This window comes from Alligator mississippiensis, chromosome 4, assembly GCF_030867095.1.
Source record: "Alligator mississippiensis isolate rAllMis1 chromosome 4, rAllMis1, whole genome shotgun sequence".
In the NCBI taxonomy this organism is placed as follows: domain Eukaryota; kingdom Metazoa; phylum Chordata; order Crocodylia; family Alligatoridae; genus Alligator; species Alligator mississippiensis.
In genome coordinates, this window is record NC_081827.1 from 180,626,443 (window position 1) to 180,646,467 (window position 20,025).

The following is a 20,025-nucleotide window of genomic DNA, read 5'->3' on the forward strand; positions in this document are numbered from 1 at the left end:
TCTGTGGGCAGCGGCAGCGGCGCAGCGCGGGGTGGCAGTGGGGATGGCTGCGTGCTGCCTAGCCACCACCACAATGCCGCCCGGCGGCCAGCCACACAGCTCCGGGCATGGCTCCATGGTGACAGTGGGAGGTTTTGGAGGTAGTGACCGTCACTGCCACAACAGGCCTCCAGGTAAGTGGCAGCACCGCATGCAAACTTAAGCCCTGCCCCCCTCCCACCCCACGTATAGTTAAATTTGCGTAAGTTAAATGCACGGATGATGCGACTGACCTGTATGTACTGCTGTGCCCAAAAGCTGCATATTTTAATTCACAGGCACTTTTATAAAATGCATGTGTTTAGTCCACAGCCAAGAACAGATCAGAAGTCTTTCCTTCACCTTGAAACTAACTGACAATCCAAGGAAGAAAAAGGGATCAACACATGAACAGAGATTTCTTCAAAGTCTGAGAAAAAAGAAAGCACACATAGGAACCAGCACCCAATCCAGTTGTTCTCAAGTTTGTTAGACTCAGGGCACCCCTCTGTAATTTTTATGATTGAACCACAGCCCGTTTCATAAAATAATGTATTACAGCGTTTACAGGAGCTAAGCAGTGGGGGCAGGGAAACAGCCAGCCAGCCAGCAGCCTGAGCCTGCCCTTATCTGCTTATCTCATCTCCTCACATCCACACCAACATGGCTACCAAATACATCCCTGAAACATGGAAGATGCCAAATTTGAACTGATTTTGGATTTAAACTTCATTGCTAAACAAGAAGAAAGATTTCTACACCTCTATGCCTTTCTGCCATCTGACACCACCAGGGAAGGAATCCTGCCTTATCTGCACATCAAAGAGCAACTCACAAAGACAAAGACATTCTCATGGACCTAGAAGAAGAGACCTCCAGTTTCATCTTCCTCTGTGCAAAAATTAAGTTAATTTTTTTTTACCTATGGGGACTCTGTACCATCTTTAATTTTCCCTCAGCCTAAGGAAGGTCATGTGTACCCAACAGCTTGCAGCTAAGGATACATTTTTGCTATTTCTTAGTTGGTCTAATAAAAGGTATCAACTCTGAAACAAGAGTTCTAGACTTTCTTTTTGTCTCAGACCAACACAGCTACCAAATATATACCGCCTCCCTCCACACACTTCCCATGGTATCCATCAAAGGATCTCAAGGCAACCCAGGGTGTACCCTACATGAAAAATCATTGACCTCATCTATGCAAGATGGAGAAGCCAAAACAGCCAATAGATTTTACATTAACTACTTAAAAAAAGAAATCTCATTTTAATGAAGATCATGGAGAGTTCATGGCAACAAAGTAACATTTTCAGTAAGTTAGGCTTGCAAGGATCTGGGAGTCCTGGTATATTACAGACTCAAAATAAGTCTGCAGTGTGATGTGTCTGAACAAAAGATGAAAGCAATTCTGGGATTCATCAACAAAAGCATTAGGTAATACTTCCTCTTCACTCAGCACTGGTTAGGCCTCATTGAGTACTGTGCGCTATCTTGGGCTCTACATTTTAAAAAGGACAGAGAAGATAGAGAGGGTCGAAAGGCAGGCAACAAAAGTGATAAAGGTTTTAGAAGGGAAAAAAAAAAAATCACACAAGGAGAAGCTGAGAGAAATAGACATGTTCAGCTTGCAGAAAAGGCACGTAAGGAGCATGATAGTCTTCAAGTATCTGAAGGGCTGCCAAAAAAAGAAAGGAAAACACCTTTTCTCTCTTGCTGCAGAGATCAGGATGCAGACCAACGGCTCAAAGCTGCAGCAAAGTAGGGTCGGATTGGTTGCAGCAAAGTAGGGTTGAGAGGAGGAACCTCTTCACAGTTAGAACAGTGAGACAGTGGAATAAACTGCCTAGGGAAGTTGTGGAGGTGTTCAGGAAGAGGTTGGATAAGCATTGGTCAGAGATGATCTAGGAATAGGTACGTCTATGATCTAATATGGGCATTCCCCATGTTTCTGGGCTTTGTTGGTTGCTACATGTGACCAGGAAGGATATTTTCCCTTCCCCTGCTTCTGCTACATCCATCAGAGGATGGGGAGAGGGAGGTATTGTCTTCCATATAAGCACTGGGTGTTAGCTGCAGCTAAGGCTGAGTTTTTGTTTTGTTTTTTTTTTTTAACTAGGGTATACCACTGCTCTTCCTGGGACTTACCCAAAGAGTCCTGGCTAGAGGGTCTTGCCCCTCTGCTCAGCATCAGATGGATCACCATATTTGGGGACAGGAAGGAATTTTATCCCATGGTCAGAAGATCAGATTGGCTTGGACTGTGAGGGTTTTTGCTTCCTCTGTAGTAGGGTACATGGTGCTCTTCCTTGGATCTCTTGAGTGTGTTTTAACAACCTTTGCAGCAGTAGGACAATAGCCACTGCAGTCCCCCTGCTTTACCAGTGGTATGTTAGGGTGTTATACTTTGTGGTTGTGTCAGGGTTGACTGCATAGTTTTGCTGTTAGTTCTGAAAATATATTTTTATAGGATGATTTGGAGAGGGGTGATCCAGCTTCAGGCAGGGGATCAAACCAGATGACCTCTGGAAGTCCCTTCCAGCCTTACTTTTCTAGTAAGGCTTGAAGAAAACTGCCAGTTGGAAGGAAACTGCCAAGACTGAAATGTTTGTAACATAGCCACAGCACTGGATTCACTGCAGACAAGCATCCTAATAAACATCATGCACTTTGGGCAGATGTTCCCAAGGACTGAAAGGCCTGATTCTGTGTAGGAATTCCTGGGGTACACATGACCAGGTCTCTCAAGTCCCAGAAGAACACATTGCCTATTGCCCTTCAAGATCAACAGGAGGGACAGCAAGTACTCTGCATTTCACACAATGAAGCAGATCATCTGTGCCCACAGAATTCTTCCTCTTGAATTAAGGTGAGAAAGACATTTTCCAAGTCAATTTAGGGATTCAAAAGCCAAACATGTCCTTTGAGGCAGAATTTCAAATAAGCATCATAAGCATCAAGATACGACTGACTAACAGCAAAAACACCTAAATCTAGGAAGAGTCCATACCTAATCTCAGAAGGATGGGGTAGTAGAAAGCAGAACCACATGAAGGCATCTCAAGCCTAATGTTTTGACTCAATGGAATGTGTAATACATGACAAGATGCTCAGGATAAGCTTTCAAGCAATCCTCAGTGTTAGATTTAGGAGCAAAAGATCAAAGAGCCCTTTTAAGAGCAATGAAGTTTTGTTTATGTACTTAACTCTTGCAAGCAGAATATATGAACCGCTTCTAGCCAAAAGTAATCTTGTTGACAAATCTGTAGGGTACGTGCTCTTGAAGATGAGAGCTACATACCTAACTAACAGCTGGGACTTTCAAGGTAAAGAAATGTATTTGGGAAAAGTTTGGTGGCAGAAGTAGTGTTCAGTCTCAAGCACTGACAGTGCCCGTTTGTCACATGTTCCAGAGTAAACTGCAGTGCATCAATTAAGTCTACAAGTTTGGAAATAAATTATCAGAGGAAAAGACAAAATGTTGGAGTAAGGAGCAATGTCAACGTAATGAAGGAAAACTTCTAAGAACTGTGAAGTTACAGTTTTGGAGTTAAGTTCCAATTTGGGCCACCAAATACTGCATTTAACCTAAATAAATAGTGCATGCCCTAAATATTTCATTGTAATGTACAAGCCACAGTAGTCCACTATAACCTATTTTTTCCTCAATTAATAACAACCCCCAAACACTCATTGGAATTAATCAAAATCGATGCCTAATATTACATTTTTATCATTTACCTCTACCACTGGAAACACCTAAATCACTTCTGCAAAATTCATCTACCACTCATATTTTGTCCACAGAATAAATAATAAAAACCCTCTTTTTAAAACCTGGAATTGGCTATGTGGACTTTGGATCTGAGGGCACACAAAAAGTCCGCTTTATCACCCCCGTGACCTGATCTTCTACCCAATGCAACACCAGTTTGTGCAACTAAACAAGGCCAGAAATCAAAGACGGATGTAATTTGCAAGAGAAAAGTAAAGAAAGGTACTCAAAGACACAGTGCCTTCTGGGATTCTCCTGGTGCAGATCAGTTTATAGCTATACATTGCCCACAGCTGTGCCTAAAACTATATCTAGCCTAAAGAATTTCTATTTGCCTGGGATTATTCTGAATCAAACTTGTACCCTCTGAAGACTAATACACCTAAAAGAAATAAGGCAGTGAGACAATTTTTACTAATGCTGAACTTATTGTGCATGAATAACTGGCAAGATAGCCCATTTGAGTGAAAGCATTTATGAAGTACTGTGAAATTACAAATGCATAGATCTAATTTTTCAAATCACTTAACTTGCTGTGAAGCAAGGAAAAAGACAGAATTCAAGAGACCAAGCACATGAAAAAACAGCTATAAAATATAAATTAGCTATGTGTAGGAGATTAACTTAAAAAAATTAACTAGACCAGCAGGGCAATTAATAGGTCCAGTGGTCCATATAATATTTTCCATTTGCAGCTTATATCTTTCCTAGTCAGAGAAAACTTTGAACAGCAAAATAAGTGCTATAACTACTAAATCTTACAGATTTTCAGAGAAATTCTTGCCAGTGAACACTAGAATCCCATGACTGGTCTTCTACAAAATGAAAACAATTCTGAACTGTGTTTCATCAAACAAAATATGTACACAGACAATCCATTTTACATTAAAACTACTTCTTATATGTAAATCAAAGGAAAACATGATACTGCTTGAGGCAAGATGCATTAGATGTGAAGTTTATTTGTATACCAGATTCAGACATCTTAAAGCCACTACCAAGTAACGTTTTAAAGATTCAAAAATATTTCACATATGAGCAGTTGATGTAGAGCTCTACTATTACTCTTGGGCACTGTCAGCGTCACTTCTGTATGATTTTGCACAAGTCTGATCCTTTTTAAAAGAACAGTTTCTTTATCTCTTAATTTAAGCAGGACAGACTGTAAGCTCCTTGGTCACTAGGGTTTTCGGTCTCTCTCGTTATGTATATATGTAGACCATCTAACACAGTAGGTGTTAACATGCTTGGGGCACACTGGACAATGCAGTATAAAAACTTAAATATCTTAACATTGTGTTCTATTTAACTATGCTACTGTATTTTATACTACACACTTGTTACAAGGATGCCATATAGAACTATTCCAAGTAATACTTTACCACTCAATTCAAACAGAGGCTTCACTTTTATTCCAATCCATTAGTACCCTAAAGTACTAGGACCTTTTAAAAAATAACTTCAAAAGCCAAATTTTGCTTCATGTTGTATATCTGTACAAAGAGTCTAAATACTGTTTGAACACATCTTATATATCAACAAGTTAGTCTGCTTACATAGATGCAAGAGAAACTGGTGTTTGTTCAGGCAATTATATAGCTCAAAAAGATTTCATCAGCTAATTAAGAACCACTTTAATATCCCATGAGAATCTGAAAAAGAGCTCATTTATCTGGAAGTTTTTAGCTCCTCAGATGCCTGATGAGATGGAGGTGAACAAGAATTTGTCCACTATCAATACAGTAGACCCCTGATTTATGCGATTCCAACTTACGCGTCTCGCATTTACGCAATTTTTTATTAGGGTCTGGACTAGAAGATGCCCCTCGAGATGAGCGTCATTCACGTATATACGCTCACGCTCACAAAATTTGCATATGTACATGAACACCTCACAAGATTTGCAGGTGGAATCAAGTGGAGCTGTGCCACCATTGTGGTAGCAGCATCTCAACACGCATAGGTGAGACGCTAGACGCGCTTCCTAAAGGCTATTCTGCCGAGAAAAGGGGGAAAGGAGAGGGGTTAAGCTGCAACTAGGCAGCTCCTGTCCCAGTATGTGGGGCTCCAGCTCCTTCCTGGCTGCCTTCCACTAACTTGACCACCCACAGGCAGCTGCTCATCGTGCTGGGTGGGTGGAGTGGGTGAAAGACGGCCAGGAGCTGGAGTTAGAGCCCTGTGTACTGGGGCAGGAGACGCTCAGCTGCAGCTTCCCCCTCACCAGGCTGGGCGTCTGGTGACCATCATACATTCCCAAGGCCAACATTGCTTCCCCACACTACCTGCAGCCTGGAGTGGCACAGAAAGAACAGAAGAAGGTGGAAGAACAGTCGTCGTCATTGTCATTGGAAGTAGTGGGAGTCAAGCTGCAGACAGGCAGCTGCACCAGACGCAGCCCCACTGGGAAGCTGTACGCATTGGTCAGAGCCAGGACTGTTGGCAAGTGCAGGCGGGAACATGGTGCAGGTAGCCCTGGGCAGGAGTGGGTGGGGTTTAAAAGCCCCATGAGGAGCACCATGGGTTGGATGGGGGCAAGGAGGAGGGTCAGACCACACCTGCACTGCACTGCACTGCCTGGGTGAGCTCTGCTACATGTGCCCCCTGCTCCTGTCACTCCTGGCTGGCTCTGGGACCTAGAGTGCCAACAACCCACCCCATCACAACATCAAAGAGGCAGAGCCAAACCCTTGCTGCTCTCCCGTCTGATCCTAACCCAGAGACTTTCAACTGGCCTATCGATGTCCAGTTTTATGCTGGAGCTCTGAGCAATCATATGGCTCTTTTGCATAAAGAGCAGCAACTCCTCCTTTTCTCCCCTGCCTGTCCTTAGTAAATAGTTTGTACCCATTCATGACAGTGCTCCAGTCATGCAAGCTATCCCACCAAGTGTCTGTTATTCCAATCGTGTCATAGTTCTCGAACTGGGTGAGGACTTCCAATTCTTCCTACTTGTTTCCCAGGCTCCATGCATTTGTATATAGGCACCTGGAGGTAACTAGCTGATTGCCCTACTTTCTCAGGAAGAATGAGAAGGCCTCCCCTGTTGCCCCCTTCTGCTTGTGCTTCCTCCAGGTCATCCAATTCCCCACTTATTTCAGGGCTTTGTCTCCATCCCCCAGCAAACCTAGTTTAAAGCCGCGTCACTAGACTAGCAAGCCTGTCTGTGAAGATGCTCTTCCCTCTCTTTATCAGGTGAATCCCATGTTTTCCTATCAATCCCTCTTCTTGGGACAACATCTTGTGGTCGAAGAAACCAAAGCCCTACTGGTGACACCATCCGCGCACTGACCTGCAGAATGCGTCTGCTCTTGGTCAGGCCCTTCCCCTTAACCAGACTGATAGAGAAAAACATCACCTGAGCCCCTGTCCCCTGCACCCAGAGCTCTGTAGTCACTATTGAACTGCTCAGGGTCACCCCGGCAATATTACTGGTGTCCACATGGATGAACAGAGGGCCAGATGAGTCTCGGTAATTCTGCTGTGACATCTCAGATCTGGGCTCCAGGCAAGCAGCAGATCTCCCATGACAACAGGTCAGGCCTGCAGATGGATGCTTCCATCCTCTTCAGAAGGGAGCACTTCCTCTTGGTGGTAGTGATTTCGATCCTTCCCACCTTGGGGATGCAGGGCCTGAACTCCTCCACCAATGGAATATGCTCCTCCTCTGTTGCTAGGGCTCCTTACCTGTTCTACAGGCAAACTGCTGTAGGTGAAGATGAAGATTTCTGCTTGCCACCAGAGGTCACAAGCTTCCAGCTTCCACCTGCCTGGGAGTCCGTCTTCTTCCTTGTCTAGTACAGCCTTTGGCAGTCCTTCCTCCACAGTCCTAGAGGTCTCCTTCAGCACTGAACTGATGAAGTCCTCGTGGCAGAGGATGCTTTGCAGCCTTACCACCTCCTCCTGCAGCTCTCTTGCCTGCTCCCTGAGGGACACTACCAGGAGGAACCAGTCACATTGCAGGCACTCCCCCATCTGGCCATCACTGGAAGGAACCTGAAAGCTGCAGTCTCCACAGCATCAAATCAGGGTGGAAGCCTCAATGATGAGAAGGTTGTGCCTGGACGGACACCTCACGGGTGCAAGCAGAGGAAGAAGTAGCAGTAGCAGTGGCTCAGGCACTACAACGTCCTCCAGCCATTTCTCCAGTCATTCCACCACCTCCTTCTTCCTGTCCCTCTTCCAAGCAGACCTTCCTTAGCAAATTCACCTGTAAGCTGATCTGTTTGCTGCTCTTTGGTCCGGAAAGGTTCCTTTTTCCCTGCTTCCTCTCAACAAGCTTACAGTAAAGAAAGGTAAGAGAGTTTCCAGACAAACTCCTTAGCAAACATCCCCTTGCTCAGGAGTCTAGTTAAGCAAGGGGCTTCAGTACTGGTCTAACTCCACAGTTTTAGCTACTGACACTAAATATATGTAGGTTAGCTACTCTTAATTTAAAGGAAGAGCTTACCTTAAAGGCTCCCCTGCAAAGAGGGGGGCAGCAAACTGACCTGCAAACTACCCTGTTTGCTGTCCCTGTTCATTCACCCCCTGGTCACTGGAAGAGTCTCCTTTTATACCCTGCTGGGCCTGGACTGGTTCCACCTCCTCCCCACCCCGCAATCAGGGCTTTCGTAAGACACAGGCAGCAATCATCCAGCTAGCAACACTCCCAGCTGCTCAGAGCACACATCCAAAACATACACATCGCAAACAAACACACAGGCAGCCCTGGCTCACTTACCTCCCCAGAACAGGATCTGGTGCTTGATGCCTGGCTCCTCTTTCTTGCTCCCAGCAAACAGCCTGCAAACTTCCTGTTTGCTGTCCCTGTTCGCTTGCCCTGTCCCATTGTCCTACTTTCCTGCAATCGCAGGATAGCTTGGCACTCCTCAAAAGACAATGGATCTATCCAAGGTAGATGGAAAAATCAATTTAAGGCACTCCTGAACCATGAGTCGATGGGGGCAGGTACCACCATTGATTCCCTCCCCCTCCCCACCCCCAAAGGGGTTCCCTCACCAACCATTCTATCCGAGAAGATGTCTGGCATGCCATCAAGAAAACCAAGAACAACAAGGCTACTGGACTGGATGGCATACCTGATAACGTCCATCTTCAAGAAAGGAGACAGTGTATGGGAACTACTGAGGTATCATCCTCTTTTCTACAACAGGGAAAAAAACACCCCTCCCACATTCTCCTGAATTGTATTCTACCTCTTGCTGAGTCCCCCTGCTGGAGTCCCAGTGTGGTTTCAGACCATCCCAGCAACTGACATGACTTTTGTTGCCACCCAGGTCCAAGAAAAGTATTGGGAACAACATCAAGATTTATACATGGCCTTTAGTGACCTCACTAAGGCCTTTAATTCCATCAGTTGCAAACCCTTGTGGAAAGTACTGGCCAGATTTGGATGTCGTGAAAAGCATAACAAGATCCTGAAGATTATTCATGGCCAGATGACTGTGAACATCCTATTCAGAATATCAGAGACAGATCTGTTCATCATCTGAACTGGGGTCAAGGAAAGATACGTCACTGCCCCAACTCTGCTCTCCATTTTTTTGACAGTCATCTTGATTCTCATTAAGGACCGTGTTACTTCTGAAAATGACAAAAGAATACCAAATGGATGGAAGGCTCTTCAGTCCATGACATTTTTGGTCGAAGACCAAAGTACTCAAAACTATCATCCTTGACCTTCAATACGTCAGTGACTACAACAATCCTTGTGCACAAGGAAAACCTACAGACCACACTAGATCTTTTTGGAGAAATCTACCAAAATTTGGCCTTCTCTTTCACAATCGAGAAGACTAAAGTGCTATATCAGCCGGCCCTGGGCCATGAATGTGACTTCCCTCTCCAAATAACTATTGAGGGAAAGACCTTGGAGGTTGCCAAGCACTTATCCTACCTTGGTAACTACCTCTTAGAGACTGAAAGTTGATGAGAAGACTGAAAGCTGATCAAGAAAATTGATGGAAGGATCCAGTGCACAAGTGTCTCCTTTGGGAAATTGCTTTGATGTGTCATTATCCATCACGATCTCCAGAAAGACACCAAGATCCAGGTCCACAATGAAGTCGTCATCCCCATCTTCCTCAATGGATGTGAAACGTGGCCAATCTACCACTGTCATCTCAAGAGCCTGGAGAGGTGTCACCAATGATCTCCCCAGAATATCAACCACATCAAATGGGAAGCTTGCTGCACAAATGCCAGCATCCTTGCTGAAGCCAATGTTACCAGCATTGAGTCAGTGACACTCAAGCACCACCTTTACTGGACCAGACATTGTGTGCAAATGCCTGACTTGACTCCCAAAACAAGTGCTCTACTCCCATCTTAGTAATGGCCTGAGATCTTGCAGCAGCCAGAGGAAATGCTGTAAGTACATAATGAAGGCATGCCTCAAGAAAACTGATGCAGACAGACATCAAAAGCTGGGAGGAGCTGGCTGCCGACAAACTCCAATGGTGCCGCAACCTCAACCAAGCAGCAGTCCATTTCAACGTAAAATGTCCTCCCCTTAAAGCAGAGAAGAGAAAGGAGGAAGGAAAAGGAGAAAAAAACCTAGCCTACAGCATACTCTCCCCTGCAGAATGACCTGCAACTGCTGCAAATGGGTCTGTGGCTCAAAGACTGTACTCTTAAATCACGTCAAGGCCCATCAGTGAGCTATGGTAAAGATCATCCTTGAAACAAGGAATTACCACTTGAATCTAAAACATGGTTTCTTCCCCTCCACCAACAAGGGAGAGGTGGGGGAGAAGGGCAGGGGACAAGCCTAATCTTGGCTTTGAGTACCAGCATTCCAGCTGTACCCTTGCCCAATTTTGGCCTGCACCTGAGCTGGAGCTACTGGGGCTGCTGCTTGGAGCCAGCAGTGATCCAGTGAGAGCAGGTCCAGGATGGGGGGAAACCTGGGCTGAAGATGGGCAGCAGCATAGGCTGGGGATTGATTCATAGATTGGGCAGCAGCAGCAGTGTGGGACACCCCATCCCCCACAGGCACTGCTGCCCAATTATCCACTGACCCAGCTGCTACTGATCAGAAGTGAGGGGTAGGGGAAGTGGCAGCAGTACATTGGGGCATGGGACAACAGCACAAATGGGGGATCAGGCAGCATGGAGGGAAAGTGGCAGAGGAGATGGGATAACAGGCAGCAGGAGCACAGGCATGGAGGGGCAAGTGACAGTGGAGCAAGGTGCAAGGGTCAGGCTGCCTATGACCCCCCGTGTGATTGCAGACAAATTTAAAGCAACTCTCCAATAGTTAGACCCTATACATAGAAAACTGTAACAAATTTATAATTTTCCATTTAGAGACTAATTATTGGCAGTGGTGTTAAATTCAAAGACATCTTGAATTTGGATACATATGGTTTCTGCATTTGGCTACAGACAGTGGTGATGAGATGGATTCTCTATGAGACATCTGTACTTCAATCTGTTTTCTTCACTTGAAATAAACAATCAGCTTTTTGACTAAAGAGGGTATGTCCGCCAATATGGAATGGTCAACTGAAAAAAGTTCTTTTCTTCCATTTCTGAAAGCAAGTGTAGTAGAAACCTTGGGTTAATAAAGAAATCCAAAGTCTGTTACTGCCACTTTAAAGTTTCACTGTACGTCCTTCCTCACTCCTTCAGCTGTTATTGAAAAGTTTTATAACAAAGATGATTATTTGAAACTTATTCCCCAAAATGTCCAAAAGCTGATTTCTTGGACAGCGTGCAATTTTTTTTAACTGTGTTGCAGAAGACAAAAAACCCTCTACATTTTTCAGATTTTAATTTTTAAATTCTACTAAATTTCATGCAGACTGGAGTGTTTTCTGATGCTTTTATGCAAAGTATTTTCATTCTATAACAGAACTTCAAGAAGTTTAAAGTCTGTGACTGACTAAATTTAGCCAAACTTGCTAATCCCTACTTTATACCACAGCCAGGGAAGTACAGCCTTATACAAATGAGTTAATTATTTTTAAAAAGCTATATTCTACAGGCATGTAATGTATTGGCAACATGCATGATTTTATACTTGCAGCTGCTGACACAAATAGCAACACCACAGTATCTAATGACCTACCCAGTATTTCATTAAATTGGTGACAGTCTTGATAAAACTGTGAAAGCCTCTTGTAAAGTGTCCAATATGGACTCAGATACAGTAATCCCATACCTTTGTTATATGTGCAGAAGTACAGCAAATTGACCAGGAGCGGTAATACTTTTTTAGATCAGTAAAAAGTTTCAATTATGAACTCAGATCAGTCTTTTTACTAACTTGCAATATTCTGCCAAACTCCAAAAAAATCTTAAAATAATCTTGCAGGGAAGGTTCTTTGAGTAGATGCGATATCTTTTATGCTTACCGGTGCAGTCACTCTTCTTCAGGCACAGGAACTTTAAACAAGGACAATAACTTCTATGTTAAAAAGAAAAAAACAGATATGGGGGGGTATGTGTAACTTAACCTGGAAAGAAACGACTTTGGAATGGATTGCATGCACTGTACTAAAAGCTTTTAATTATTATATAGCCTGGATTTCCAAACTTAGTTTGGAAATAGAGAGCCACATTTCAAATCTACTTACAGCGCGTTGTGGGAGGCTCCATGCAAGAGCAACAGCTCAGCAATGCTCACATGACCATTCTTGGCAGCATCATGAAGAGGAGAGTCATTGTGATACCCAGTAGTGTTCACCAGAGCTCCATGCTGTAGTAATAGTTCCACAACTTTCTTGTGCCCATGATTACAGGCCTCATGCTAGTCAGTGAAACCAACAAGACAAAATTCATATGAAGTCCAGAATTTAAAAGCAGATGCTTGTCGCTATGAGTGAACACATTCATTTTCAAAGCATATCAGTCTGGCAATGTTCAGTGAACCTACTGTATTACATTTTGATAGTGCAACAGCAATCTCTAAAACTTTGCAATAATGGAAACACAAAACAGGAACCACCTTGCATGCAAGTAAGACTATAAAAGAAAAGACTTCCTAATTAAAGATCAGGTCAAATGTATTTTCAGGAAAATAATGTACAGTACCTGAAAAGGGACTAGCACTCTATCCTTTTCATGTAATTCAAATATGCACAAGTAAGAAAAATCTCTCTCAAATGCGCATGCTAAAATTCAAATTCCACTCCCCAATGCATTTCAAAGTGATAGCTTCTACAGATCTAATGGAATTAATCAAATTATGTACAAGAAGCTACCTTTACAAGATGCCTTCCAGCGGAGGGCAACAAAAATGGTTAGGGGGCTGGGGCACATGACTTATGAGGATAGGCTGAAGGAACTGGGCTTATTCAGTCTGGAGAAGAGAAGACTCAGGGCTGCTTTAATAGCAGCCTCCAACTACCTGAAGGGTGGTTCCAAAGAGAATAGAGCTAAACTGTTCTTAGTGGTGGCAGATAACAGAACAAGGAGCAATGGTCTCAAGTTGCAGCAAAGGAAGTTTAGGTTAGATATTAGGAAAAAAAAGTTTCCAAGGAGGGTGATAATGCACGGGAACAGGTTACTCAGAGAGGTCATGAAATCTTCATCCTTGGAGGTTTTTAAGACCCGGCTAGACAAAGCCTTGGCTGGGATGATATAGTTGTGGATGGTCCTACTTTGATCAGGAAATTGAACCAGAGACCTCCTGAGATCCCTTCCAACCCTAATTTTCTATGATTCTAAGTGCAATGGCACTAAACTGGAAAGACATTTTCTTCTCTTAAAATTATATATATATATATATATATATATAGGCTAAAATTGTCAGATCTAAACCACCACTATGGCAGGAAAATATCAATACACTGGAAGAAAAAAAGTGTGAAAAGCCAAGCCAAAGAGCTCCCAATGAGACATTATGGTCTTATAACTTCGTGTTTAGGTTACAAAGGGCATGTCTACACATGCACTTAAATGTGCAGTAGCCTATTTTACTGCGCATTAAAGTGGCTTGTATAAAACTGTGCTATTATGCTTATGCCTAGTAAAATAGGCTACTGCACATTATGTGCCACCTAAAAAGCATGCGCTTGTGCTACTGCACATTAGCACAGCCTAATGTGTATTAATGCACATGCAGACATGCCCAAGCATGGGGAGGGCAAAGAACAAACTGTAAAAGAATTTAAAAAAAAAGATAAGGAGAAAATAAAATGTTGACTGAAATGTCAAAAAAAAAGGTCAGGAAAAAAACCAAAATGTATTGATACCCACCAATGGTGTCCATCCAGCATGGTCTTTAACATTAGGGTCTGCCCCATTTTTCAGTAGAAGTTCAACAGCTAGTAAGTCACCCTAAAGTGGGGGAGGTAGGAAAATGCCATCAGTAAAAATCTTAAACATACAACATGCAAAAATGAAGTAATCGTTCTACTGCAGCATTTTCATTGCAAGTTAAGTCCAGGTTTTTATTTAAAAATTGTCAAGCTGACAAAACTGTACATTTGGTTTTGTAAACAAACTATTTATCTGTATGGTTTAGCCAGAAATACCTACGCATTTTATTTAAATCAGGAGCAGACTATATAAAAACACATTTGATGGTCTAAATAATTCAGAATATATAACGGAACAGAATTTGTGCAGATTGCAATCTACTTGCTAGAACTGACTGCAAGGATTAAAAGTAGGGACATTTATCCAAAAATTGCATGTACTTCAAATCAAGAATTTTGTCAAACTAATCTAGACAGCCAGCTAAAAGCATGCATAGGTGAAACAGTTTTATGTGCCTGACTTAAAAGGGTCTGCATATTTTAGTCAGACAACTCAAAGAAAGAGCAAAGGAAAAGTGTTCCTATTTAACATTTCAATTACTATCCATGTTAAAACCTCCAGCATCCTTATCTCATTGGCAGTTATTCTACCATAATAATTTCATTTCCACTCTGGCAGAACACTATACTCAGGTTTTACTGAGGTATATGGATGGAAGTCTTGTAGGAAGAGGAGGGATAATGAAAAAAAATGTATGGGAACAAAAAGGGAAGCCTAAGAATCACCAGAGAGTCTACAGAACTGGTTCCAGGTTTAGTGTCCCCCTCTCCCAGCCCACTCCCTTCTTATTAAAGCTGTCCACAGCAAATTTTCATATACCAGGTTGGATAAAAAACAACAGATTTTTAAATTTTAAAAAGTGGATTTTAATTTAAATTAATATTTATTTAATCATAGTTTTTATTTTTTTAAATGTTTTCTTTTTTTTTAAATTAAGCTACTATATAGTTTTAATTTAAGATGTGTTAAAGATCAAAGATATCATCATGGAATAGGGAATATAACGTTTAATTATATACTATTTGAGACAATATATTCAACGAAACCTTTTCAGAAAAGTTTTATAAATAGGTCACAACAGGCCATGGACTATATTAGGGGCCCAATCTAGGGTTCACAGAGGCACCTCTATAGATTAGTCCATATCTTCTGGGTGGACTTCTGGATTACTTATTCTCATAAAAAATGTTTGAGCAAAAGTATAGTTGTAATTACATGGAACTATCATATTTTTAATGCAGTTGTGATAACAAGTAACAGCTGAAATAGGCAGATCTTCCTTTTACAGTTTCACTTCTATAGTAGTACTGAGTGCAATGTGTAATACTAAATGAGCAGGGCTGTAGTAACTGCACTGACTTCTGTTAAGGAGGATCCATCCTCAACATACAGGATGCTGACTATCCATCTTTAACATTATCATCGCTGTCTATAGTTTCAGAAGTATCTGAGGCGGGTGGGGACAGAAATCAGATGGAGAGAGACAGAGAAAGACAGAGCAGAGAACAGTCCCAGGGAGGATGAGAGTAGAATCCAAGGAAGGACACAGGGAATCAGAATGGCACAAAAAAAGACCGTTTTGAAGCAGAGTGTCACCACTCTGATCTCTCTCCTCTTTGAAGAGCAAAACACCCTCCTCCTTGCCAGGATCTAACCAGAAACAAGGAACTGTCAGAGTTGCGGGGGTGCTATAAATTGCTGGAGAAGCCAGGGACTGAGAAGGGCTAGGGTCTCAAAGCCTGGGGGGCTCACCCACCACACCAGGGCTGGCTTCAGGGGGTCCACTCAGGAGAAGGAGACTGAATAAAACTGCTTCTTGGGGACTGCAGAGGTAGACAGAAGCAGCACTGTTGCATAACACCTGCACAGAAAACTTCACCATTTCAAGGAAAGGCATGTATGGAAGCCAGGTGCCAACAGAAGATATTCAGAGGCATCTGATACAATAGTCAGTATTAAAGAAGATTTTTTTTTTTTTGCAGGAATCAGCAGTTACTGATCGTGAGTGTAGAGCTAAGTCTCTCTTTCAAAATTAAGATGGCAATTGCGTACAACATGGTATTTTTGCAGTGTTCCTTTAAAGACAGTTAACATAGCTAGTAAACAATTCAAAGTTCACGTGGGCATTAGGTACTACCTCAGCTTCTCAGCATGTTAACATTCATACTACAAATCCATAAAAAGCCATTTTAATTTTTATTGCAATAAAATTTTGCTGCTGTAGATAAATAAAAGTACTGTCAACATGCACAGAATGAAAAACGGTTGGTGTAGAAATAGAAAACTTTATTTCTCAGTTTACAATGGAGTTCAAAGGTTTTTTTTCCCCTCCTCCCCTGGAAATGATGAGAAAAAAATCCCATTTTGTCACCTCAGCGGTAAATGGAACTCTTCTTTCTATAACTTGCAATTGGCAATAAAAGTAATGGGAACAGGAGAGAAGCTTTCATTCCAATTATACACATGCACAATGACTGAACAGCCACTGTCAGTCAGGATTAGAAGTGATGCATTAAGAACACTGTTCACAGCCTAGAGATTGAAAGAGGAAATATAGCCAGAAATTAAAGTTTTAATTCAAAGTTATAGGGCTTGTAAAATATATTCTTCAAGGGTTTTTAGTGCTCTGCACCTTTAAGAGGTTCTTAAAATGCATTCAACTAGTTTACAGTGAACATTTGTTTGAAAAGAAAAATGCAGATAAAAATCAGCAGACCAGATCCTCAACTGGCATGCAATAGAACTCAGCACCACCAGGTCCAGGCTACATCTGCAAGTGATCTGGTAAAACTGTTAAAGATGTACAGTACTTAACTAAGCACATGGACTTCTTGACTTCAGTAGAAGTCACGTGCTTATAGATGCGCTAAGTATTTCATAGGACATGAGAGGGAATGCTCAGCACATGGCAGGACAGAGAACCTTAGTTTCATAGTTGGTAGGGTTGGAAGGGACCTGAGCAGATCATCAAGTCCGACCCCCTGCCATGGCAGGAAAGAATGCTGGGGTCAAACAACCCAGGCTAGATGATTATCTAGCCTCCTTTTGAAGACCCCCAGGGTCAGTATTGAAATCCATCCTGTTCTCATCCACCCACCCCTGTAACCTGTCCAGATCTAATAGCAGCCTACCCTCTCCTCTAGCGTGCCCACTTCTCCCCACATCTTAGTGTCACCTGCAAATTTGAACGAGGTACTTTTCACCCCCTCGTCCAAGTCACTGATGAAGATGTTGAATAGTGCAGGCCCAAGGACCGAGTCCTAGGGGACCCCACTGCCCACATCCCTCCAGGTCGAAAATAGCCTGTCCACCACTGCTCTCTGGGTGCAGCCCTCCAGCCAATTAGCGACCCATCTGACCATGTAGGCAGTGACAACACAGTTGCCTAATTTTTTTAATATTATGTATATAAATTATAAATAATTAATGTATATATTAAAATATTGTCCACTTCGGTTTGGAAGGTGAAAATAAAATGTTTTTGAAAGATAAAAACCCATTTCTATGGGAACAAAACAGGAGTCTCCATACACACATATACAGTTCTTGTTTCAAGAGGATCATATGGTTCTAAAAGTTAACTAAAAGGCACAGAAAGTTTTTTTCTGACACTGAATGTAGGTTAAAGTTCTTATAAGCAGGCAAAAAATGAAATTCACTTGAGTCTAATTCTTTTTAGGATACAAATATGAAGTCATTAATTACAACACTCCATGGTATTTAAACTGAAGCATGGTCACACCACATATTGTATGCCTCTTGATGCTTCCCCTAGTGCTCTGGAACAAGTAGCTGTTGAAAATAAATGCTGGGACAAATTTTGCCTGATGCTCTTATATTTAGGATGAAACAAAGGTCAGTTACATGGAACTCATATCAATTAATATCTACTCAGAAAAAAAAGGAGGATTTTTTAAACTGATCCCTAGGACTGTAAATAATAGCAGCGAAGAATGGCAACTTTTGCTCTGGCAACTTTTTACTGTTGCTACAGCACCAAAGCACAACAAGACAGACATTAAGGCTATCTGTCCAATGTAGCATTCTATCCAATGTAGAAGCAATTCGCCCAATCTAGAAGCTAGCACCGCATTGGTTTACATGGGGAAGGACATTTTCACAGCTGTGAACATTTTAAAATAGAAAATTTTGATTCTGCTTAAGGCATTTGCCCAAAACCCTTCCCTCTTGGCTTAGACAGAGATTTTTTGTTATAGCCTTAATATCAGTTGCATCATTAAGCTAGTACAGACCAATGAGTTTTAAAAAAAAAAGAGAGCAATCCTTTAAGACTATTTTTAATTTTCCCAGTTTTTCCCCTTCACTACCTTCCATTAGCCCAAGATATTTTGCATCTTCCTTATAATAACCAATAAGCTAATGAAGATATTAATTACCAACTTGGGGAAAATAAACTGCAACGTGAATTAGGGTGTCACACGAAGAGAATGAAAGATTTCCTCCTCTCTACTTCTAAAGCTTCAGTGGATTTCATCAGGTTTTAACTAAAAAACAAAAGAATGTACTACATCAGCAGTGGCCAACCTGCAGCACATGTGGTACCCTGCAAATCAGGGAGGGGACATGTAGCACAGCAGTAGACTGCACAGGAACAGAAAGCAAAGCACCAGATCAGGGAAGGGAAAGGGATCTAAGTAGCACTCAGAAGGTATGGAGCTAATTTGTGCCGTGCCTGACCAAAAGACTGGCCCCATTGTGCCACATGATCAAATGAACAAGTTAGTGGCTTCCTTTCCCTAGCTTTTCCTACTTTATCTTTTATATAGAACTTGCATTAAGTGGAGAAAAAGGACAAATGAATAAGGGAGGCCTTGTAATAACAACAAATGCTGACTGACAGTTTCCAGGAAACAACCCACTTCTCACCTTTCATTTCCTTAGTTTCTGCACAAAACCACGTACATTGACTAATGACCACAGTAGTTCAGAATAGCTGGTTGAAACAAAAACCAACGAAACAAAAGCAAAGAACCTTAGGCTAAACTTTATAACCAGGGATCCTGATTTTCTTTTTTTAGAAAATTGCAAATTCTATTAAAAGCCCCCAAACCCATGTTTTTCCACGATTAAAATGAAATGGTATGATATAGACACAGGCAGTCCTCGACTTACAACACTTCGAGTTACAGCATTCCACGCTTACAACATTTATAAATTGACACCCTGTTTCAACTTCAGAATGCCAGTTTCGACTTACAACTCTTGATCCGGTGCAATGCCACACTAGTGAACAAGTTGGCTGAGTCGCTCATCTCCCTGGAGAACATCTGTCCAATCTTCCTTGGACACTTTCTTTAAGAAAGCAGACAAGACTCCAGAAAAACCTGCAGCCAAGACTCCAGCGAAGAACCCTTCAAAAAGTCCAACCAAGAGCCCTTCAAAAAGTCCAGCAAAGTCACCTCAAAGTCCTTCCAAATCAATACGATTGCTATTTACAATATAAATATATTAAATGTAGCTATATGACTCATTTATAATTGATCGAGTACAAAATTCTGGGGTATTTTTGGTGAAAATAGGGCATCGGGCCTTGGTTCAAGAACCAATCCCCCATTTATAACATTGTTTCTTATGAGAAAATTGGTTCCGAGTTACAACGTTTCGACTTAAGACACGGTTTTCAGGAACCACCTGTGTTGTAAGTCCGAGGACTGCGCGCGCGCACACACGTATCAATTTAACACAACATTTTATTGATATAGTTACAATTTTAAAGCAATTTAGAAGGCTACCAGTGCCTCAATCATTAAAATATAATAAGTTCTAAATACCTGTATAGTTTGGCATTTGATTTTTTTTTCTTTTTTATCATGGAAAACCAGAGCTCTTCCTGCCACCTTCACTCACCAGGACACGAGTCCAGCTGTGGCTGTCGCCCTGCTGCTCTGTGGTGCTGAGCAACCCTGATATGCCAGTGCCCCACTCTTGTCCGCACTGTTGCCCCTCAC

The 20,025-nt window shown here is 42.1% G+C and overlaps 1 protein-coding gene across 2 annotated transcripts in view; it reads right to left on the bottom strand.

The window, feature by feature from the left end:
* BARD1 (BRCA1 associated RING domain 1) overlaps nt 1–20,025 on the bottom strand; it is a 75,857-nt gene that overhangs the window by 26,594 nt on the left and 29,238 nt on the right. For both annotated transcript variants that reach the window (XM_006276434.4, XM_019492266.2), the window contains 2 exons: nt 13,994–14,074; nt 12,370–12,542 (listed from right to left, as the gene is read on the bottom strand). In XM_006276434.4, coding sequence (XP_006276496.2) covers nt 12,370–12,542; nt 13,994–14,074 — 254 coding nt within the window. The remainder of the gene's footprint in view (nt 1–12,369; nt 12,543–13,993; nt 14,075–20,025) is intronic.